We start from the raw sequence: 24,402 nt of genomic DNA on the forward strand, positions 1-24,402 counted from the left end.
GGATGGTAGTAGTGCAAATAGGCACATATACAGGGGATATGTTAAAATATAATTTAATGCAAGGACATAGGCAACGCATTTCGCGGGGAAACAACCCCCGCTTTTTCAAGTCAAAGCTTCTTCAAGCAGTGGTACAGGAAGAAGTCTGCATCCTTCAAGAAAAACATGATTTTCATGCAGGACAATGCTTCATCACACGCGTCCAAGTACTCCACAGCGTGGCTGGCAAGAAAGGGTATAAAAGAAGAAAAACTAATGACATGGCCTCCTTGTTCACCTGATCTGAACCCCATTGAGAACCTGTGGTCCATAATAAAATGTGAGATTTACAAGGAGGGAAAACAGTACACCTCTCTGAACAGTGTCTGGGAGGCTGTGGTTGCTGCTGCATGCAATGTTGATGGTGAACAGATCAAAACACTGACAGAATCCTTGGATGGCAGGCTTTTGAGTGTCCTTGCAAAAAAAGGTGGCTACATTGGTCGCTGATTTGTTTTTGTTTTGTTTTTGAATGTCAGAAATGTATATTTGTGAACGTTGAGTTGTTATATTGGTTTTACTGGTAAAAATAAATAATTGAAATGGGTATATATTTGTTTTTTGTTAAGTTGCCTAATAATTATGCACAGTAATAGTCACCTGCACACACAGATATCCCCCTAAAATAGCTAAAACTAAAAACAAACTAAAAACTACTTTCAAAAATATTCAGCTTTTAAATTAATGAGTTTTTGGGTTCATTGAGAACATGGTTGTTGTTCAATAATAAAATTATTCCTCAAAAATACAACCTGCCTAATAATTCTGCACTCCCTGTATAGTAATCTGGTGACATGGTAAGCGCACCAACGTGGGCAATTGGCAAGAGGCAGACACCGGGGGGGGGGGGGGGGGGGGGGTATGGTCCCTGGGAATGAGGAAGCCAGGCAAAGTTAGTGGGTGGCCTATAGTAATCCAGGGGCGTGGCAACAGCACTGGGGGTGCGCAGTAACATGGGCAATTGGCCGGAGGCAGACTCGGGGTTGTGGTCCTCGGGCACAAGGAGATCTGGCCCTGTTAGTGGGTGGCCTATAGTAATCCGAGGGCATGATAACAGTGGCGGGTGAGTGCCACATTGCGGGCAATTCTCTGGGGGCATGTGGGAGCACATGTGGCGTTGGTCCAAGTTGTATTCTTTGGACCATAAAACACACTGATCTCCCCGCCACATTTGGGTCTTATGGTCTGAAAAATAAGGTACCTGTGTTGGACAGTATGTGTTCCAATTCTACAGTATTAGAAATTCTATTGCCTCTCCTGGTGTTGTGACCAGTTGTATCACTTTCTGCAGACATAACTGCACATTATGCAGTTAGAGTGCACTGGAGAAATGCTGCAATACTCAGCACAGCTTCTCCAGAGACACAAACTGCACACATACTGCATCCCCTCTCAGAACTCTAAAGCTCAGTTTAAATGTACAGTAAGTGTCTGATTGTCACAGGGTGAGAAGGATTCAAGGGTAAACATTAAAGGGACTCCGAGCAGTGCAGAAACTATGGAAAGATGCATATCATTTTAAAGTTCTCTTTCTCCTCTTTCCAATGATATATAAACCTCTGCCCTAGGCCTTTTAGTTTTCGCTATTTCCGCGATTAAAATTGCCGCGGCCACGATTTCAAATAGCGAAAATAGAGAAAACTAAAAGGCGTAGGGCGGCGATTTAGGTGTCGCCAGAAAGAGGAGAAAGAGAGCTTTAAAATGATATTCATCTTTCCATAGTTACTTGTATTACACAGGACGACACTTTCCTCAGTGTCAGCAGCTCCATTCAGCAGAATGAAGCTGATGACTTTAGGAAAAAGTCGCCCTGTGTAATACAATGTAACTATGGAAAGATGGATATCATTTTAAAGCTCTCTTTCTCCTCTTTCTGGCGACACCTAAATTGACGCCCTACGCCTTTTAGTTTTCTCTATTTTCGCAATTGAAATCGTGGCCGCGGCAATTTTAATCGCGGAAATAGCGAAAACTAAAAGGCCTAGGGCGGAGGTTTATATATCATTGGAAAGAGGAGAAAGAGAACTTTAAAATGATATGCATCTTTCCATAGTTTCTGCACTGCTCGGAGTCCCTTTAAGGCCAAATAGGCCCCAAATTTTTCTGGGACTCATAACAGCCGGTATGGCTAGTGCTACACCGCTAGACACATTTTCTTTCATTAAAGAGCTGCCACGCTATATAAACCTGAAATTACCAGTTGCAGATCACAATGAATTTACAACAGAAAAGTCACATAAATATAAATATTCAAATGTAAATCTTACTCAGGTTGATTGCAGTTTCTGGAAGAAGTTTTAATTCCACCATCACAGATTCTTGAACACGATGTATATGGTTCCCAAGGTCCCCAGTCACCATCAACAGCGCGGGCATCAACTTTGTCAACGCAAAGGCCACTCCGGCAATGCTGCTCAGTGAAAGCACAAGAGACATCACACAGACAAGGCAAGCATTTCAGGAATTCTAATATTAATAAATAAGTGTTAATTTATTAATCTCACTATGAATAAGCAAATTTCCTGAGCTGATGCAAATTAGATTACAGTTTGTATGTGGATTTAAATTGGGCCAGGATGGGATCTTCACTGCATTGGAGACCAACGCAAGTGCCGTACACTGCTGTACAAGTGGGGGGACATTTTTTTTGCACAATTGCACACATTTTACTTAAAAGAAAAGAAACAAGCAAACAGCGTAGCTGGTTACCTTTCCATGTCCACAGTCACTTCCATCTGCCAGAGGCATATGCTGTGTGTAACATCCTTTATGCATTCCTTCTGTACTTGTGCACCACAATCTCTTGCACTGTTTCTGATTTAAACAAAATATATTTTTTTTAACAAATGAACCATCTAATGTTTAATGGATGATATATCAATATATCAATATCCTTAGGACTTCACCTAAGCCTTAGGGGTGTAGATATATGTCCTCCATCCCAATTACCCATCAAAACCATAATGTGTATAAAAGACCATTAAACCACCAGGGAAACCTATAAGGGGAATGTGAAACATTTTACCACCAGAAAAAAAACAAAACAATAATATGAGGGGAGATCACTAAATCACCAGGGAAAACTATAAGGGAAAGGGGCACCACAAGACCACCAGGGAAATCTTTCCCGGAACCTATTATGGGACACTTTTATGGGCACAAAGCACATAGGCCAGCATGAGAGGGCACATTATAGGGGCCACTGTAGGGGGGGGGGCACAACATAAGGGCCAATATAAGTGAGCTCAACATATAAAGACAACGGGACGGGGAACATAAAATAGTGGAATAATTGCAATGGGAACAAAAGATAGGGCTATTACAATTAAAATGCAGTTTATACACCTACTACAACTATGCTCACTTTTGAGACTGCTCCTCCACATAATAAATAAACCTTCATATTACTCTCCTACCCCCCCCCCCCCCCCCCAATTATTATCATTAAAATGGTTTCATTATTGCTACAGTTCAAAGACAATAAAATACACAAGAAGTAAAAAATATTCCTTTATTCAAAATCAAACATTTTTACTATCCATTGTACCAGAAATTTGATTAAGCTTTGAGATAGATGGAATAAATAGTTACATATAGATATCTCTTAGGTGCCATACGCAGTGATAACATTATAGGTATGTGAGAAAAAGCGGAAAAGCCGCCGCGAGTACTCAAGGTAAGGCGGCTGATTCCGCGTTCAATAAGGAGGCGGATTCCACGTCTGACGCGGCGGTTTGCACGCATAGGCCTACATCTGTCCGCATGGCGGAACACGGAGAAACCGTCGCGTGCTCGGATAGCGGTGCGGCTGGTTCTGCATACTGCACAGCGGATACATTGCAAAACAGTTCTGGTGTGGCTGGGAGAGATAGTCCACACAGGTTCAGAAGGGCGCGCGCGCGCCGCGCGTTGAGAGGCAGAGCTTTTATGACAGCCAGAAGGGTGTCAGCTGACCAAGCCGGTCAGCTGCCAATTTTACCACTTCCTATTGGTCCAGCACTTAGGGGAGGCGCTGGAGAGTGCTAGGGTATATATACTAGGTGCTGGTCATTTCTCTGGTGTCTGCCGTTGCGATCACTACGTGGTAGCACTCAGACCTTTTGCTAAAATCTGTGTTGTTATTTCTCTGTTATACTTCAGACTAGTTCCAGGGTGTTGATGATCAAGGAACTCACACCCAAGACTAGGGAACTGTATTACCACTCTGTTATATATCAGACTAGTTCCAGGGTGTTGATGATCACGGAGCTCACACCTAAAGAATAGACATTGTTATTATTTGTTATGACTTCCTGCTTTCCTGACCCCTCTCTTGATCTCTGAATTGGTACTTCGCTATATCTGATACTCTGTTGCCGAACTCTGCTTGTCCTTGGATTCTGATTCTGTCTCCTGTCTTTGTACCTGATCTGTCTGTCTATTGCCGACCTGGCCTGTCCGGCCTTGAGAACTATTTCCCCAGTTGGGAGATAGTTCACAGACCTGTCAGTGACACTTGGTGTCACTGGTGTCACTCACACTCTGGTCCTTCCCACTCTCAGCCTGGCTCCGCCCCTTGGGGAGCCTCAGGCCATTGGAAGGAATCTGTTCTTTAGGCAGTACCTCCTACTGCCTTGCACCCTTTGTACGGGTGCTCTCCTCAAAGTATTACTGTTGCACCAAGGTATTACTCAGGTGTCCAGAGGTTAGAGATATATCTCTGATTATCGGTGATACTGCAGATCATCTATAATTGGGTATATATCTGTATTCTCGGTGATACTGCAGATCACCGGTAATCAGACCCTCTCTGTGTTACACCGATCGTTACAAGGTATAGGTATAGGTACCCAGGTAAAGGTCCACAAGGTGAAACAACCTCTACACACAAAGTGGTTAAGGATGTCTATTGGCTTCCCTTAAAGAGTACTCAGTCAAAACTTATGAGGTGACTGTACCTGAGGCTTCTTTAGCATTCCTATAAACTGCATAGCTCTTCAGCTTCACAGGCCTCACCTCTGTGTTGAAGCCATGTCCACTATTGAAATCTTCCCCTAGACCAAGTTGGAGTGGGGTGCATAATCTGTTTACTCCATACACCCTCCTTGAGCGTGCTCCTAAATGGACGGCAGGGCCGTGCAGAGGGTCCTTAAATGGGGGGTGCTCAAATTTTAAAAAGGGGCCTTATTCCCCACCCCCCCCAAAAGAAAAAAATATACACAGTAGTAACAACAAGTGGTGCGGGAACCTTCTCCCCAACCCCCTTGCCCTGCAGTGACATGTGATCTTCCCCCCAAGCTCTCCCACTGTCCCAAACTATCCTTGAGCCTCCATGAGACACACATACAGTCACACAGACGCTGGCTGCATTCAACAGTGTGGAGTCATTCGGATCAGTCACTGGTGGCCACACGTTCTCGTCTTTTCTGTGTCCTAGGAAGCCGCGTCTTCGCAGTCATGATGTCAACAACTTTATGTGACACCTGTGGGCACTCTAGATTCTCAGCTGAGGCCTATTGAGTGAACAAGGCTATAGCTTTACATGATATCACCTTAAAGAGAATCTGTATTGTTAAAATCGCGTTAGGGGACATCTCCTATTACCCTCTGTCACAATTTCGCCGCTCCCCGCCGCATTAAAAGTGGTTAAAAACAGTTTTAAAAAGTTTGTTTATAAACAAACAAAATGGCCACCAAAACAGGAAGTAGGTTGATGTACAGTATGTCCACACATAGAAAATACATCCATACACAAGCAGGCTGTATACAGCCTTCCTTTTGAATCTCAAGAGATCATTTGTGTGTTTCTTTCCCCCTGCATCTCTCATGCACTGAAGTTTCAGGCTGCTCTTTTCTTCCTGCAAACAGCTTTGCCCTTGTCTGTAATTCCTCACTATGTGAAAGCCCAGCCAGCTCAGAGGACGATTTATCCAGCTTGTAAAAAATAAGAGAGAAGAGAGAAGCTGCTATAATCTAAATAACACACAGGCAGTGTGCATAGAGGGGGCTGGAAGGGGGAGTTCATAGCAGAACCACAACACTGAAGAACTTGGCAGCCTTCCAGACACAGGCTGACAAGTCTGACAAGAGAGAGATAAGTTGATTTATTACAGAGACTGTGATAGTACAAAGTGCTGCAGTAAGCCAGAACACATTAGAATAGCTTTTGGAACTTGTAGGATGATAAAAAACCGGATGGAATTTTTGTTACGGAGTCTCTTTAAAGGATATCCGAGGCAAACATTAAGGGAGAAAACTAGGCTACTGACAGATGGGGGCATGCTTGCAGAGCCATAGAGTAGTTTCTGATTACTCTTGAGGGGGTCCATTCTTCTGTAATAGGCTCTGTTAGTGCACACAACTTTATAAGTCACCAACCCTTGACCCAGAAGAACTAGTTCTGTGCATGCACAATAATTCATTTCTACGCTGAATGGACCTTTGTGTTGGGAACGCATGCACTAAACAAAGTGACTAAATAAAGTTGGTACAGTAAGGCACTGCTAACATGGCCAGATATGGCAATAACCTCATCTCCTGTAAATAATGTGTAATTGGGCAACTTACCGTGAAAAAGAAAGATATACAGTTCATTCACTTACTACTTCCTTACCAAAGCAAGTTGCCAGCAATAAGAATCTCAGAGCCAAATTCAAATCCCTAAAACCCAAGCCAGGAGAGAGGGGTACCCTGCAAGAAGCATGCGTTGCTTCAGACTTCTCCTTTTATCTAGTCCTGGCAATGGAACATCAGACTGCAGCCTGCACTGAAGATTTGGGAGCAGAGATGAAAGAGACACAGACAGGCAGTTCTGGACACAGATGAAAGCTTCCAAGCTGTGCACCAATAACAGGAGGAGGGAGGTGAGCCACACACAGGCACACAAGCTGATCACAGGCACACAAGCTCTCTCTGCAGTCATATAGAGGCAGAACACGATCTGCACACCCTAGAGGTCTCTACTGCAGGGAGAGGAGGAGGAGGGTAGGGAGACTGCTGAACTGCAGTTTTGTCTTCTTCCTGCTCTGATTAACTAGCGGAGGGAGGGAGGAGGCTATAGCGCTGCTTTCACTCGCTCACAACTCACAGAAGCTGCTGTCAGTGTCAGCTCTCAGCAGCAGCCAATCAGAGCTTCCTGCATAACGTGCCATCTCTTCACTCTACACTTTTCCACATGGGGCGGAGCTTCACGTGATTTGTGGGCGAGGCTTCACAGAGGCCAAAAGGGGTCTCTTTATTGATAATATAAAAGAGGGGGGGGGTGCCTGAGCATCCAGAGCCCCCTCTCTGCACGTGCCTGATGGACGGGTTTGTTCCGGGCTTGCATGGTTACATTCATAACCATGCATGCCCTGGCCGCTTCTCACCGAGGTCCCTGCACAACCAGGGGAGGAGGGGGGCACATTGCCTTAACAATGAAAGGAGGTCAGTGAAGCTGAGGGGGCAAACATTTAATGGGGACTCTAAAGCAGCCCCAGGTATGGCAAACTAAATTTTGATTGAGTTCAGGTGTGCTTTAAGCCTGCACCAAACACAATGGTATGGTAGCTTGCATCCATTTATCTCATCATTGAAATTCTGTTCAAAAAAATGTTTTACTTGAATTCACGCAATATTTCATTATTCATTAACTCACCATATAGGGACAAACTTGTGACCCTGCACCAAACATCAGCTCACATTGTTTATTTGCATCATAAATTATACCAGGCAGCTGATGTGAAAATTCATACACTCGTCCACTGGCCTTATCAAGCAAACATTCCCCGTAGCCTGTGCTATAATAAAAAATAAAAAGTAAACATATGAATGAAAAATAAATAGATTAAGAAAAAAATAGCCTTTTAAAAACAGCAATGGGCCTGAAAATTCAGTGAATTGCCTGTGATGACCCAGTAATAAACCAGTAACCGTTGTCTTATTTTTAAACAATTAAGTCAGCTTCTCATAAGCAGAAAGTTACTGCCACGTTACTTCCACAAAGTATCATGTCCAGCAAGAAAGTAAATATTCAAATCAGTATTTTGTGACTGTGTACGGATGTGACGACCTAAAAGTGTCAAAAATGTATGGTTTTAGGATTAACTATTCTGGCAGTGTGGGCCTTCACTTCATTTGTGCAAGTTATTATTTGGAAGCGTGTATGATGTGCTGAAACGCAGGAACGGCAGGAGGGCATAGACAGCCCTTCTACCGTTCACATCTACTGCGCTGCGCAGCAGTACGATGCGCTATGAAGCGCTTGCGTACTGCTGCCTGCATTTTGCCCGCAAGCGTAGAGATGATCCCATCACTGTAATGAATGGGATCAGTAGCGCAGCGGGGCAGATGGTGTGCAATCGCACACGTTGCATTCTAATTGCACGGCCATTTGCACTGAAGAGATGTGAACGAGGCCTAACTACAAAAAATAATTTGCTGTTGTTTCTGTCCCTGTTGGAGATGTGATGTTTTCTTTGATTTCCGAGAGAACATGAAGTTAGTCAAATAATAGTCTTAGAGAAGTTCTATTTTCCACATCATGCAAAATTAAAATAAAATTTTGACTGAATTGTGAATTAATTTTAGGAAAAATAGGCTATGTTGCAACTGAGCAATCAAGTACAGCCTGTTAAGAATAAGGCACATTTTTAGCTGTGTCATTTCATCATCACCTTCAGTCCACATTTTTTGCTAGGAACCGTCTGGATGTGTCTACAAACTAATCTTTAGTACTTGTGCGTGTCTATCTCTCCAGTGTGAGTTTATCTGTAGATCTGGCTGCTAACATGCTAACATTTCTAACATTTTCTTTTTGAAGTCTATAGATCAGTCTTGATATTATCACAAGACCTTCTGTAAGCCTCTGTGTAAAGTCCAATACTACACACCAAACAATTTATACAACTAGGAATGCAGCTGTAATTGTATAAGCCTTCTAGTGAATATCATCATACTATTACAGAGGACTGATGCTTCGTATGGTCTAGCATTTGCTTTACTCCTATTGTCAGCATATTCCACTTTGCCTTTATATACCTCTTACTTCAGGCTACCTGAAAAAACACAAAGCATGCAAGCAAGCATCTAATGTATATATCAGAACTAATAAATTGAATACTAACTGCACCTATAACAGTATACATTACATTACTATACATTAGCTGACCAACAAACCAATCGACCATCCAATTCGATTATTATAATCGAATCGGATGAAAATTGGTGCTGCCAAGTGCATGCCCAACCGACAAAGTGACCAATTTCGGGAAAGAAATTGACCGCACAGTCGATCGCGCATGCTGAAAAATGTCGGTCCGAAGCTGGTTGGTCGGGTGCGCAGCGGTACGGCGGCCGAATTGCGAACGAGCGACGAGACGACAAAACCCCCGCTGCAATGTATAAATGTATGTAGTGTGTGTGCATTTATACATTACCTGTCCGGTGTTAGCCTCCATGCAGTTTCCGTTTATCTCACCGGGTTCCGCATACACGCCAGCGGCGCATAGCGTCTGACGTCAGACGCTATGCGCCGCTAGCATGTATGCAGCTGTCACCGGCGAGATGGACGGACACCGTGCGGAGGGAAACCTTAAAATTCTATTGAGGCTTCCCTTGCTACTCTGTTGTACCCCGTCACTGAGAACGGCACCAGGGAAGATTAGCGACAAGGCAATGGCGTCAATTCACTAAGCTTATCTCCTGTCTTTAATAACGTTTCTGAGCTGTTTCTAGAGTTATCACCATGGTGACAAGGCATGTAGTAAACTTAACTCTCCCGTCTTTAGGTTAAGGAGAGATCTCTAAAGTTAACATTTCAATCCTTAAAATAACGACAGAATTCTAAAGTTAAAGATAGGCTGTTAATTGAATGCATATGAAAATAACTACAGAGGAGGTAACTTAAGGACAGAAATTATAAGATAACTCTCTCACTGTGACAACTTATCTCTACACCTTAACCACTTGAGGACCGCGGTGTTAAACCCCCCAAAAGACCAGGCCATTTTTCTTCAATTGGGCCACTGCAGCTTTAAGCGCTCGCACACAAGTGATTCCCCCCCTCCTTTTCTCCCCACCAAAAGAGCTCTCTGTTGGTGGGGTCTGATCACTCCCCCAATGTTTTTTTTTTTTTTTAATAAATGTTTTTCTTATTTATGTTTTAATAAAAATTGCTATTTCTTTAATAATTTCGCCTCCCTCCCTCCCCCAGTCAGCCTATCACTGTGATTGGCGGTGATAGGCTTCAGCCTATTACCGCCTATCGCTTCTGTGTCCCCCAGGGGGACAGCCGTGTCACATGGCTGTCCCCAGTACAGCGCTGCTTTAGATTGCAGCGCTGTACAGGTATATTTTAGACAGCGGTCCCACGTCTAACAGTCTCAGAGCGGAGATCGCCACTGGGAGACTGAAGGCAGAGCTGAGCTCCGCCTTCCAAGTGGAGATGCGTGTGCATCAATGTGGGCGGTCTCCTGCTAGCCCCATAGAAGGCCGTTCATATCAATAGGCGTGGAGCGGTTCTGGGGCTGCCGCCGTGTTCACGCCAATTGGCGTGGAGCGGTCAGCAAGAAGTTAAAAAGGCAAGATCAATGTGTGGTGGTAAGTTTTCTCTTGCCTTATTATCTCAGCATGATCTTAGTGAATTGAAGCCATTGTCTCTAATCACATTGGGACCACGCAGCTCCTCTTTCGGGATTATGGCTGGGCAACAGCCGACCAGGCCGCTTACTGCGCATGCGCGGGCGAACAAGCGCCGCTGCTGCTCAGCCATGATCCAGGAGGAGGAGCTTTGCGGCACCGATGTGAAGGAGGGCCGTGCTTAGCAGCGGGGGACTTCTGAGCACCAAGGGAAACCTCAATAGGATCCTGAGGCTTCCCTCTCTTTAGGGTAAGTATGTGATTTTTAACCTGAGCTTCGGCTCGGGTTCACTTTAACCCTGGTATACAGATCCAATTTTGATTGGCTGAATTTACCATTTCCCTGTAGTATCAGAGCTTACCTACACAATCTGTTGGCACCCATGCTAAATGGAGGTGGTAAAATTGGTCAGTTATTGGCCAATCAAGGTTGCTTGTTTGTATGCAGCCTTAAAGGATAACTGAAATGAGAGGGATATGGAGGCTGCCATATTTATTTCCTTTTAAGCAATACTAGGTGCATGGCTGCCCTGCAGATCCACTGTCTCTAATACTTTTAGCCATAGTCTGAATATTGGTAAACTGGCATTGTTTAATATGAAATAAAATGTAAGAGCCTCCATATTCTCCTCACTACAGTTGTCCTTTAAGGAGACAACACTGTTGACAACATAAGAGAGTGGAAATGTTTAAATGTTTCCACTTCAGGAAACACCAGAGGGAACATTTTCCCCCGTGCAGTTTGTAACCCCACATTAGCCATGTCACATAAAATTTCATGTGTGGGCCTCTCACAGTTGTACTATGGACCATCTATTTGAGGAGGGTGAGATCATCATTTGGCTTTGCAATGAGCATAGCAGAAGCAGAGAATGGAGATTTTTAGTATACTCACTCAAGGAACTCAGTCACATATTTCTGACTACATCTTGACCATGTCCATGGGCTTGTGTCAGGGCTTAAAATTGCAGACATCACATGGAATTCATTTTTAACTCCTATGTCTTTGCACTTTGAGCTGTCATCATGTGGCATATTAAATCTAGAAAAGAAAGTAACAAATAGCATTGGTATGAATAACGAAACACCACTTGTTTAAAAGCGATTACATCTGCAGAACAAATAAAACCCTGTAATAAAATACCATGAGCTTGCTGGTTAGTCTGTACCTCTCGGTGTTACAAGCCCTACTCCACAGAGCCAAATTAATCCATGCCATGCACTGATGAGGATCAAACAATCCGAAACAGTCTGTATGCATGTTGGATTATTATGGCTCTGTACAAATTAACAAGCTGACACACCATTGCATTCCAGCGGTTCTGGAGGTGTGTTTAGCTTCTAAGGGTAACAATGGTTAATTTGCATGTATTCAGCAGTGATGCACTGGGAGACATCTCAAGCTCACTCCAACCTGAATTATCGCAAATTCTTTCTGTTTTAAGAAAGCAAACTTTTGTTTTTCGTAATAAAATACATTTCCCGTATTACTTGTAAACAACAGCGCATTGCCCATACAAATCGGCTCAAATCAAGGATTGTACAAAGCTTATTTGTTCTCAGCTTAGGCCGTTGTTCTTACCTGGCATGCCAGAAGCCACTCCATTGTGGGTCACTCTATTGTCCCTCCCACTTTCCACATATCAACAGAACACACTCATTGGTTGCCCACACTCATTGGTTGCCCACACTGCCGCCTGCAGGATTGGGCACACACTGAGCCCACCCTACCTTTGTTGTGAGCCTCTCTCTCTGCCCTATACAAGTCCCGGGGTGCTCATTTACAGATTCATGATCCTTTAAATAGTAGAATGTTTATAAACAAGACAGTTTTCAGCCTATTTGTCAAATTTGCATTGAGATGCTTGAGAACAGAATATAAGAGCTGCTTAGGAATAGACTAGAACAGCGCACTAGCAATGTGTGTTCAATCTGTAAAACTGTGAAAAAAACATTCCCATTTAAAAAAAATCTGTAAATAAATACATTTAAGTTACTTGTGTTCACACGTTCCTGTTATATACTACAAGGACGCTGTTCAAATAGGGTCACATGCCTTTTTAATTTTGTAAATAAAACTTATCAAAAACAAAAAAGTCTGTAATTCTCTTTTCCTTCACATCTGGAAAAGCTGAAATTACTTGTGTTGGGTAAATCAGTACCAGACCTAAATATCCATAAGGAGGCCTCGGTATTGTGTTTTGTTTTCATCTTTAAGTCTTAAACTCATACCACTTATTTGTAGTTATGCAAGTTGGACTAATATGCTGACTTCCTTAAAGTAAACCTGAACTAATGTTACTAATGTTTCCTAAGCTTGATCTCATCTCTGGCATGTCCTGTATACCTTTAATGCACAGTGTCGTCTCACTTTGCTGGCTGGTACCACAAAATATTATATAACTGTGTAATGGGGCTGCCGTCTAAATTTTCTGGAAATTCTGCAAATAGCATTATCTGCAACTCACAATCTTTTTACAATTCTGAACAGTTAATTTCTGCCTCTAAATTTTTCTGAGACAAAAATATTTACATAACAAAATGACAGGGGTGGCGGGGCAGGTTCAGAGGTTTAGCTACTGTTATAGACTGGCAGCAACCTGACAATCAGGAGGTTTAAATGTCTGAAGAATGGGACTTCACAGAGATAAAGTAAAGGTACAAAGCTAATCATACTCCAGAAGGGAATATACAAGTAAATTTTATTTAAAGAAAAGAAAAAAGCATCCATAGTTCAAGTACAATTTCAGCATAAAAAAAAACAACAAACTAACAATGAGCAGGAACAGTTTTGTGAAATGCGAAACTTCCCTGGTGTGTACAGGGGTGCAGTACAGGGAAGAGGGAAGTTAACTTACCTCGCAGCTTTGCTCTACACTTCTCTCCATCTTCCCGATAGTTCCTCCTTCTTAGCCAAATGTGTGGTTGTTAACTACTTCCGTACCAGCAGTCTCTGCCCCCTTAAAGGGACACTTAAGTCAAACAAAAAAAAATGAGTTTTACTCACCTGGGGCTTCCAATAGCCCCCTGCAGCTGTCCGGTGCCCTTGCCGTCTCCCTCCGTACCTCCTGGCCCCGCCGGCAGCCACTTCCTGTTTCGGTGACAGGAGCTGACAGGCTGGGGACGCGAGCGATTCTTCGCGTTCCCAGACACATTAGCACCCTCTATGCTGCTATATGGTATATGATATATGCTATAGCAGCATAGATGGCGCTATTGTGGCCAGGAACGCGAAGAATCACTCGCATCCCCAGCCTGTTAGCTCCTGTCACCGAAACAGGAAGTGGCTGCCAGCGGGGCCAGGAGGATTGGAGGGAGATGGCGAGGGCACCGGACAGCTGCAGCGGGCTATTGGAAGCCCCAGGTGAGTAAAACTCATTTTTTTTGTTTGACTTAAGTGTCCCTTTAAGGACCAGAGACTGCTAGTAGAGACTGCTAGTACAGTAATGCCGCTTACCGACAAATGTCCGCAAAGATCCGCCTCTCCCACTGGTCACACCGCTCTGTCCAAGCTGCAGGACCCTCTCTCTGCCGTCACTATGATGGCAGAGCTGTGCGAGCAGGTCAGGAGCCGCTTTCATTGGCTCCTGACGCTGTCAATCAATGTAAGCCAATGGAATTGACCGGCTCACACAGCTCTGCCATCATATAGACGACATGGCAAGTGATCTGCGGCAGGGACAGAGCAGCACGATCGGCAGAAGCAGGGGTAGCGGGTTGAAGTCTACGTCCTGTCAGATCCTCACTGCCACATGCAGGACGTAGATTTCAACTGCATCGGTCTGGAAAAGATTAAGGAGGAAGTGTCAAGAAAATGGAGAACAGTGTGTAGTCTACTGGCGAGAGGTGGTAACATACAGTACAGACCAAAAGTTTGGACACACCTTCTCATTAAAACAGTTTTCTTTATTTTCATGACTATGAACATTGTAGATTCACACCGAAGGCATCCAAACTAAGAACTAACACATGCAGAAGTATAGTACATAACCAAAAAGTGTGAAACAACTGAAAATATGTCATGTTTTAGGTTCTTCAAAGTAGCCACCTTTTGCTTTGATTACTGCTTTGCACACTCTTGGCATTCTATTGATGAGCTTCAAGAGGTAGTCACCTGAAATGGTTTTCACTTCACAAGTGTGCCCTGTCAGGTTTAATAAGTGGGATTGCTTGCCTTATAAATGGGGTTGGGACCATCAGTTGCGTTGTGGAGAAGTCAGGTGGATACATAGCTGATAGTCCTACTAAATATGCTGTTAGATTTTGTATTATGGCAAGAAAAAAACAGCTAAGTAAAGAAAAACGAGTGACCATCATTACTTTAAGAAATGAAGGTCAGTCAGTCTGAAAAATTGGGAAAACTTTGAAAGTGTCCCCAAGTGCAATCTCAAAAACCATCAAACGCTACAAAGAAACTGGCTCACATGCGGACTGCCCCAGGAAAGGAAGACCAAGAGTCACTTCTGCTGCGGAGGATAAGTTCATCCGACTCACCAGCCTCAGAAAAGTTAACAGCAGCTCAGATTAGAGAACAGGTCAATGCCACACAGAGTTCTAGCAGCAGACACATCTCTAGACAACTGTTAAGAGGAGACTGTGTGAATCAGGCCTTCATGGTAGAATATCTGCTAGGAAACCACTGCTAAGGACAGGCAACAAGCAGAAGAGACTTGTTTGGGCTAAAGAACACAGGAATGGACATTAGACCAGTGGAAATCTGTGCTTTGGTCTGATGAGTCCAAATTTGAGACTTTTGGTTCCAACCACCGTGTCTTTCTGCGACGCAGAAAAGGTGAACGGATGGTCTCTAGATGCCTGGTTCCCACCGTGAAGCATGGAGGAGGAGGTGTGATGGTGTGGGTGTGCTTTGCTGGTGACACTGTTGGGGATTTATTCAAAATTAAAGGCATACTGAACCAGCGTGGCTTTCACAGCATCTTGCAGCAGCATGCTATTCCATCCGGTTTGCGTTTAGTTGGGCTATCATTTATTTTTCAACAGGACAATGACCCCAAACACACCTCCAGGCTGTGTAAGGGCTATTTGACCATGAAGGAGAGTGATGGGATGCTGCGCCAGATGACCTGGCCTCCACAGTCACCAGACCTGAACCCAATCGAGATGGTTTGGGGTGAGCTGGACCGCAGAGTGAAGGCAAAAGGGCCAACAAGTGCTAAGCATCTCTGGGAACTCATTCAAGACTGTTGGAAGACCATTTCAGGTGACTACCTCTTGAAGATCATAAAGAGAATGCCAAGAGTGTGCAAAGCAGTAATCAAAGCAAAAGGTGGCTACTCTCCCTAACACTGCTACTGCCTATAGAGCGCGCCCTAGTGGCTGCAGCTCAGGCGCTTTGAGTCTGCCAGGAGAAAAGCGTGATATAAATGTTATTTGTCTTGTGTCTTGTCTACTTTGAAGAACCTAGAATATGACATATTTCAGTTGTTTCACACTTTTTGGTTATGTACTAGACTTCCACTTGTGTTAATTCATAGTTTGGATGGCTTCAGTGTGAATCTACCATGTTCATAGTCCTGAAAAAAAAGAAAACTCTTTAAATGAGAAGGTGTGTCCAAACTTTTGGTCTGTACTGTAGGTAAGTTAACCCTTTCTACCACAAACAGTGCCCCAGTACATGCCAGGACAATTTCACATCTCATGATATTGTTCCCACTCATCTCTAATAAAAACATGAAGAGGCAATACTTACACATGCCCAAGTTCATGAGCGATTGTAAATGCAGCCCCTAAGCCATTTTCCTCACTGATAGAGCAGCTGCGATGGAGATCACACATTGTTCCCAATTCTGCAAGACCTAGAATGACATTGCAAAGTAATTTCATGTATAATTCGAATCCTATACAGCTATCCTATGAAAACAAAACAACATCAAAACTATCCAAAGCAAACATATCAGCACTATGTGTTTGTAGGTGTCAATAACATTCCTTGTGGTGCTACACATTATACAACCAAATTGTTCAATTTTTAGGATTATTTGATAAAATCATTAATCGGTTACAGTAGACCATAAAACAGTGTTTTTTTTAAACCCCCTGCCGTTACAAAAAAAATCGGCAGGGGGGCGGCGCAGCACTTTTTCTTTAATTTTTTTTTTTTTTTTTTAAATCATGTAGCTAGCCTAGCGCTAGCTACATGATAGCCGCTGTGCAGCGGCATCCCCCCACCCCTTCGCCTCCGGCGATCAGAGCAAACAGGAAATCCCGTTCAGAACAGGGATGACGTCATCGACACCATCCACGTCATGGCGTCGGGGGCGTCCCGATCCACCCCATAGCACAGCCTGGCGGTGATTGGCCAGGCTGCGCAAGGGGTCTGGGGGGGCGGCGCAGCGAATCGGCGTGGAGCGGCAGCGACCGGGTTGTGCAAAGTGCTAGCTGCGTGTAACAAAAAAAATTACGCAAATCGGCCAACCAGAGCCTGAGAAATCCTCCGCGCCGGCTTACCCCAAACTCAGTTCGGGATTACCGGCAAGGAGGTTAATGAAATAAATATAACATACTTCAATAAACAATGTTGATAAAAATGAGTTACCTAAAGTGTCACATTTATTACTGGCTCTGCATATATCTTCTCTACAAAAAAGGAAAAAGAACATCTGTGTTAGATTATTTGATACAGTCAATGATATACAAGATTCATTTGCAATTTTGAGCAGTTTTTATAGGTCAGCCAGGCATTTATTTACACACAAAGAATGGTTTTTCTGTTGAACTGACAATGGTGGTAACCCCCTTTAAAGCACCCACAGACTGTCACTGTTTGTTACCAATTCTAGGATCTGCAAGAACTCCCTGACTGAATTCTCTGTAGAAGTTGAATCACTCAGTCCCTCACTCATTATGTGGCACACACACATTTTATCATACAAATGTAGAAATTCTGTTTTTTTCTCTTGAGTTTTCTCCTAGATAACATTTTTCACTTATCAATAAAATGCCTTTTTAACCACCAGCAAGCCATAAAATGCTCAGAATAATTTTGACAGTACTTTTACATCTACTTTTTGGTACCTTTTCAATTGTAGAGCGCTGAAAAGTTATTTTAAACAGAAGAAAAAGTATCTACTAGAAGAAAACGTAGGTGAAAAAGTGAATTGGATAGGGCCTGTGTGTCTGGGTCATCCGGAAATTTGAAAACATCTAAAAATGATTACACTAAAAAAAGCTTTGTGTCACATACAAAAAAGAAGACAGTAGGCCATTTGCAATTCACTTTTCTCCTGAGTTTTCTCCTAGGAGATAATTTTTCATCTTCAACTTAAAATAACCTTTTAGCACAAAAAGAACCAAAAAGTAAGTGAAAAAGTACCGTCAAAATTATTGAGTATAGTTTGCTTGTTGGTGGTTTAAAGGGTATTTTATTTACAAGTTGTAAAAATATCACCTGGGAGAAAACTCAGGAGAAAAAGTGAATTGCATATGGCCCAGTATCTTTAATTTAAAGGCAACACTGCCTTTAAAAACACATTACAAAGGAATGCTTCTATGACTAAACCTTGAGGTAGATTACCATTCAGAGTCGCTCACTGATCACAATGTTCTGAACACAGTCTTGATAGCTGGGCACACACTTAGGTAAATACATTTAAATTGAAAAACCATGTTAATCAATGGGCTTGCTCACATTTACAATACAAAATAGTGGCGTTTTTTGGTAGTAAAAACATGCGGGAAAATGTTCCCCTAAGGGCTCTCTTACACTGCAAATGCAAACATTATGTTTGTGGTTTTGCACTTTGATTTTTTTGGGCATTTTTTTTGAAGTGTTAGGTTAAACTAACACTTTGCGATTGTGTTTTTTGTGATCATAAACATTGTGCATGTTGCATTTTACCTGCCCAAATGAAATCACAAAGCACTATGGGTGTTGCTAAATCCAGACATGTATAGTTAGATTAAGTGAGAGCATATTGACTTCAACTCCTGCTTGACCTCTCATCACCGTAAATGCTAGAGAGAAAAAGTGAACACTAGGATAGGAAATCTGATAGATTGCTGGACAAAGCAGCATCCAAAGCATGACCCAACATCAGGATTTATATGGATGAATTCTACAGTATACAGTGACACCTGGTAAGTAGAACAGCTGTATCATAATGGGAGGGGTGGGAATCATCAGGAACATTCTGTGTTCTTTGCCAAACACAAAAATTTTGAAGTGTTGTAGCTGCATTAAAGGTAATAACTGGTCCTTCCTAAAAAGAAAAAAACATGGAGGTGAATGAAATAGAAACAATAGAAACAAACAGAAAAATGCATATCATCGGATTCATTTCTAACCAAATCCTAAACAAGCTAATGTAAAATATTGGTGAGTAAATTTGGACAATTTTATTTCACCTAAAATTTCCAAAAATAATATGCGCTGAAATCAAAGGTGAATTTGGAGTGGTTTACAGTGTTAAACTGAAATGTGTTAAATTGAAACCACTGCTTAAATCCGAGACGAAAAACTAAATATAACAAGTGACTTGTCTATATATCTTATCTAAAGTTTAGATAGTTTACACAGCAAATCTATCTTCAAACAGCTTCAACAGTATATTCATATTTTTTCCTGTGATACAATGGGAGCAGACATGTTTTCTGCTTGTCAATCTAGGCATGCTAATCTGCATATTCTGTGAAAACTCCACTCTTATCTCCTCCATTACACAGGCAACTGATCTGTATCTGCACAGCAGCTCAGATTGTGAAAACTCTGCCTTTGAAATCTATAGCTAGTAACACCTTTTTCACCTGCTCAGACTGAAATCCCACAATCCCTTGCAAGCGCCAAGGCACTCTGGAGAAGCTGTGGGTGTGGCTTATTTAGTTTATAGGAAATTAGGGTATTAAAACAAAACAAAACAAGTATTTGGCTTGAGGAATGCCCTATAAACTATATGTAAGGAACACAATTATGCAATGAGTAAAAGTTCATCTCGGATCCACTTTAAAGAGACACTGAAGCGAAAAAAAATGATGATATAATGATTTGTATGTGTAGTACAGCTAAGGAATAATACATTAGGATCAGAGACATAAGTCTAATTGTTTCCAGTACAGGAAGAGTTAAGAAACTCCAGCTGTTATCTCTACGCAAAAAAGCCATTAACCTCCCTGCCGTTATAAAAAAATGCTGCGCACGGCAGGGAGGGTGTTTTTTCGCATTATTTTTTTTTTTTTAGCATGTAGCTAGCCTAGCGCTAGCTACATGCTTCCCCCCTCCCTGCGGCGTCCCCCCGAATGCGCCGATCGCCGCCGGCGCATATACCCATCCGGGTATGCGTTCTGAACGGGATTTCCAGGAGGGCTTCCCCCGTCGCCATGGCGACGGGCGCGATGACGTCACCGACGTCATCGACGTCGTGACGTCAGAGGGAGTCCCGAACCACCCCTCGACGCTGCCTGGCACTGATTGGCCAGGCAGCGCACGGGTCTCGGGGGGGGGGGGACACCCTCTGTCGCGGCGGGTTGCGGCGAATCGGCGGGGAGCGGCGGCGATCGTAAGTTACACGCAGCTAGCAAAGTGCTAGCTGCGTGTAACAAAAAAAAAATTATGCAAATCGGCCCAGCAGGGCCTGAGGAATCCTCCGCGGCAGGTTACCCCGAGCTGAGCTCGGGATAACCGGCAGGGAGGTTAAGCTCCACGACTTTCAAAGTCGCAGAGAGGTCTGTCTTCTGAAGTTTATTATCTCAACTGTCAGTGAAGAATTTTCTTTTTCTCTGCCAGAGGACAGGTCAATAGTTCACAAGACTGCTCTGAAAAATAATTTAGAACAGAATGCTGAGTAGTGTGGAAACTGCAAATATTAAAGAATGATACAATGTTATACAACACACTACATAACTGAAAATAAAAATATGAGACTATTTTCTTTGCTACTAATCTAGTAATTATCCGTACTACACAGCCAATTCATTATTTCATTTTTTTTTTCGCTTCAGTGTCTCTTTAAAAATGGCCTACATCGTCAGGGAGGCTTTAATGAACTGTGACTGATCTTTAACTTCTCCAAATCCGACCTTAAAGTGTACCAGAGATGAGAAGTGTCTGTGGTACATTACTTACAGTACCTGGGGCTTCCTTAGAGGACTTACGAGCTCTGTTTGCTCAAAAAAAAAAGTTAGATACCTGTGTCAGTTTGAGAGGCACGGAGGACGCTGTCCGCGCCCTCCGTCCCATTCCGCCGGGTGCCCGCCGCTCAGTATCCCCCCGAACGTCCCCCGACCGCACGGCCCGGGCCCCCGATCCACGTAACAGGCTGTTTCCTGTAGCGTGGATCGGGGGGTTGGCCTTAGAGCTGCGCAGCCGCACTCGCGGCTATGCGGACTGCGCAGCCGCGGCCAGCCCCGGCGGCCATCTTTGTGAAGGCTGGAGAGCCCGGCCCAGGCCATGCGGTCAGGGGACGTTCGGGGGGATACTGAGCGGCGGGGACCCGGCGGAATGGCACGGACGGCGTCCTCTGTGCCTCACAAACTGACACAGGTATCTAACTTTTTTTTTGTTGAGCAAACAGGCCTCGTAAGTCCTTTAAGTCCAGTTAGGGCTGCTCGTTCCTCAACGTCTCCGTGGGTGACTCCTGTCACCTGTAATTGTCCCCAAAAACCAGGCCGAGTCGTGCCCCGTCGCACAAGCGTAGCCCTGCCAGGTGTGCTTCCCCGCCGTGCTCCCATCCCTGGGAGCACTCTGCGTCTGTTCAGAAGCACTGCACAAGCGCAGATCTCTCCCCGGGACTGGAGCGTGGTAGGGGAGCACACCTGGCCGTGCATGCATGATGGAGCGCGACTCAGCCAGGCTTTCCAGGACAATTGTGAATGAAAGGAGTCACTCACAGAGACGGCGAGGGACAAGCAGCCCTGACGTGGCTTGAGGAAGCCCAAGGTAAGTATGGAACCTGAGAGGCTTCTCGTCTCACGTTCACTTCAAGTCTCCTATCCTTTAAATTTCCAAACCCTAATTCTCCTAAAGCCTAAGCCTACCGTAATTCTCCTAACCCTACACTTCGGTTAACCCCCCTTTTTTCTAACTGTAACCCTAATTCAATTGTAAACTGATTCTGATAACTTTGACCTTCTTTCTTCTTACCCTATTTTTCCTTATTCTCCAAAACTATAACTATCTCAATCCTAACTGTGCCAACTTTAATCCTAATTCACCTAATTCTAATGCTAATTAAGAAGAAGTAGGATTAGGTCAGGAGACACAAAGTTTCAGTTTGACAAATTAAAATTGGGTGAATTGGGGAGGGGGGCTAAAGGTGAGTGAGCTTTAGCACAATCAGCATTAGGAGAATTATTATTATTATGGAAGTTTTTTAGGGTGGGCAGAATTAGTGTTAGTTATTGCAGAATTACTGTTCTGTTTAGGAGAACCTTTTGACCTGCAGGATACATTTCTGCAGGTAGCAAAATAACCTCTTTGTGGTAACTAACATTTCTTGTTTGGCTAATATCACTGTGATAAAAATGTCTTAAAACTGGTTGAACATTAAAAACAGCAAAAGGAAAACTAGTCCTCATAGCAAGTCTTCTACAACAATAGGAGAAGAAGAGAAGGACAGTTTATCAGGTGATCGATTTCCACCTCCCATTTTGATCACAGGAAGCAAAAGAGGCTCATGATCACATGATCCTGAAACACAAATTGATCGCTTAGTAAATCAATCATGTGCTTCTACATACATTTTCCTTACAGGAGAGAATCATCTAGGAGCATTGGTCATCTCTACTGGAAATTTAAAAAAATCCCCCAAAGGAGCTACATGGTTGGGATTCAGTTTTATAGGATACTTTTTTCCCTAGAATTTACTAGAATTCTCAAAATCAGTTGGCAAAATCATCAGTTTTGCAGCAAATTTATCTTCACATATTTTGCTGCCCAACCTAATCAAAGAGTACTTCTGAGACAGCTCCCTTAGATACATCTTTACTTAAATATACTGTTCAGTCTAATTAAAGGGAATCTAAAAAGTGTAATGAATATGGAGACTGCCATCTTCATTCTTTAATAAACAATGTTGGTTGCCTAACATTTCTGCATTCATACTTCAAGTCACACTTATTCAGAATAAGCATATAGAACAGATGCTTTGGCTCTGGTCTGACTCCACTGGCTGCATGCTTGTTGCAGGTGTTTGACTCAAAAACAACTAAAGCCAAAAGCTCAGCATGACAGCCAGTCAGCTGGCATTATTTAAAAGGGAATGAGGATGGCAGATTCCATATTCCTCTCACTTCAGGTTCCCTTTAAAATTCATCTGGCGCTAAATCACTTCCATATTATAGACATGTAAATGTTATTCACCGGCTATACTTCAGCAAAAGCTTTTCAAAATTCTAGTCATAGCAACAGCATTGTATTGTTTATCATTAAAAAGAAACATATGATGATACTGTACCTGTTCACTGTGAATTATTATAAGCTTCACAATCAAAATATTTATGAGATTCCCAATGCTTGGATCTTTATAAATAGCAGCAACCTAACAAGCAAATAAATAAACCATATAATTAATAGAGCCAGATCTACAAAATTATTTCCATTCAACAGATTTTATCTCAGTGCCCAAGTCAACGTACTTTATTCTTGGTTGTAAGGATTTTGAAAAGGTCAATGTCCGTTATACAGTGAATCCCAACAAGATAGGCTGTGGATGGTACAGCACAAAGAAAGTGTAATAGAAGCAATGCAGGTGCCAGACGACAACAAATACATTTTAGAAGAACACAGGGAACCACATGTGATAAAAAGAATACTGACCCACATAATCCAAAAATTCAGATACAGTAAAATTTACAGTTGTAAGATTGGCTGAATAATGGCACAAAAGGAGTCACTAAGATTATTCAATTAGCTATAAACAGCACATTTACTGGGTCTTATCTACCAAGTTTTATGTTTTAAAGGATACTTCAACTGACATGTTGTAACGATTGGGGAATTATCTCCGTGGTCAGCACACAAGCTGTGCGCTGACACTGCGGATATCCTCCACAAGCGTCTGAATAACAGAACCCAGCTTTGGTGCAATGCACCTGTAGAGGGGAATTCCCACCGGCAGATGGAGCTGTGGAGTGCAGAGGAATAAACCCTCTGCACTGCCACAGATGCCAGATAGGAATTGTACGAGGGGAAGTAATACAGGGCAAGATAGCCCCTAGTGAGAGAGAGTGAGCACAGAGACAGAATGTACAGTGGGTTGCAAAAGTATTCGGTCCCCTTGAAGTTTTCCACATTTTATCATATTACTGCCACAAACATGAATCAACTTTATTGGAATTCCACATGAAAGACCAACACAAAGTGGTGTACACATGAAAAGTGGAACGTACATCATACATGATTCCAAACATTTTTTACAAATAAATAACTGCAAAGTGGTGTGTGCATAATTATTCGGCCCCCTTTGATCTGAGTGCAGTCAGTTGCCTATAGACATTGCCTGATGAGTGCTAATGACTAAATAGAGTGCACCTGTGTGTAATCTAATGTCAGTACAAATACAGCTGCTCTGTGAGGGCCTCAGAGGTTGTCTAAGAGAATATTGGGAGCAACAACACCATGAAGTCCAAAGAACACACCAGATAGGTCAGGGATCAAGTTATTGAGAAATTTAAAGCAGGCTTAGGCTACAAAAAAGATTTCCAAAGCCTTGAACATCCCACGGAGCACTGTTCAAGCGATCATTCAGAAATGGAAGGAGTATGGCACAACTGTAAACCTACCAAGACAAGGCCATCCACCTAAACTCACAGGCC

At 43.0% G+C, this 24,402-nt stretch overlaps 1 protein-coding gene across 5 annotated transcripts in view; it reads right to left on the reverse strand.

Moving 5' to 3' along the window:
* The window catches only part of ADAMTS20 (ADAM metallopeptidase with thrombospondin type 1 motif 20), a 229,355-nt gene that overhangs the window by 129,351 nt on the left and 75,602 nt on the right, over window positions 1-24,402 (reverse strand). For all 5 annotated transcript variants that reach the window (XR_011030416.1, XR_011030417.1, XM_068276563.1 and 2 more), the window contains exons 5-12: window positions 23,043-23,126; window positions 18,730-18,854; window positions 17,192-17,232; window positions 16,346-16,451; window positions 11,531-11,677; window positions 7,655-7,796; window positions 2,749-2,853; window positions 2,307-2,449 (exon numbers count right to left, since the gene is read on the reverse strand). Coding sequence is in view for 3 of the 5 variants with exons in the window: in XM_068276563.1 (XP_068132664.1) it covers window positions 2,307-2,449; window positions 2,749-2,853; window positions 7,655-7,796; window positions 11,531-11,677; window positions 16,346-16,451; window positions 17,192-17,232; window positions 18,730-18,854; window positions 23,043-23,126 (893 nt within the window). In the remaining 2 variants the exon portion in view is untranslated. The remainder of the gene's footprint in view (window positions 1-2,306; window positions 2,450-2,748; window positions 2,854-7,654; window positions 7,797-11,530; window positions 11,678-16,345; window positions 16,452-17,191; window positions 17,233-18,729; window positions 18,855-23,042; window positions 23,127-24,402) is intronic.

This window comes from Hyperolius riggenbachi, chromosome 3 (genome assembly GCF_040937935.1).
Source record: "Hyperolius riggenbachi isolate aHypRig1 chromosome 3, aHypRig1.pri, whole genome shotgun sequence".
NCBI lineage: Eukaryota > Metazoa > Chordata > Amphibia > Anura > Hyperoliidae > Hyperolius > Hyperolius riggenbachi.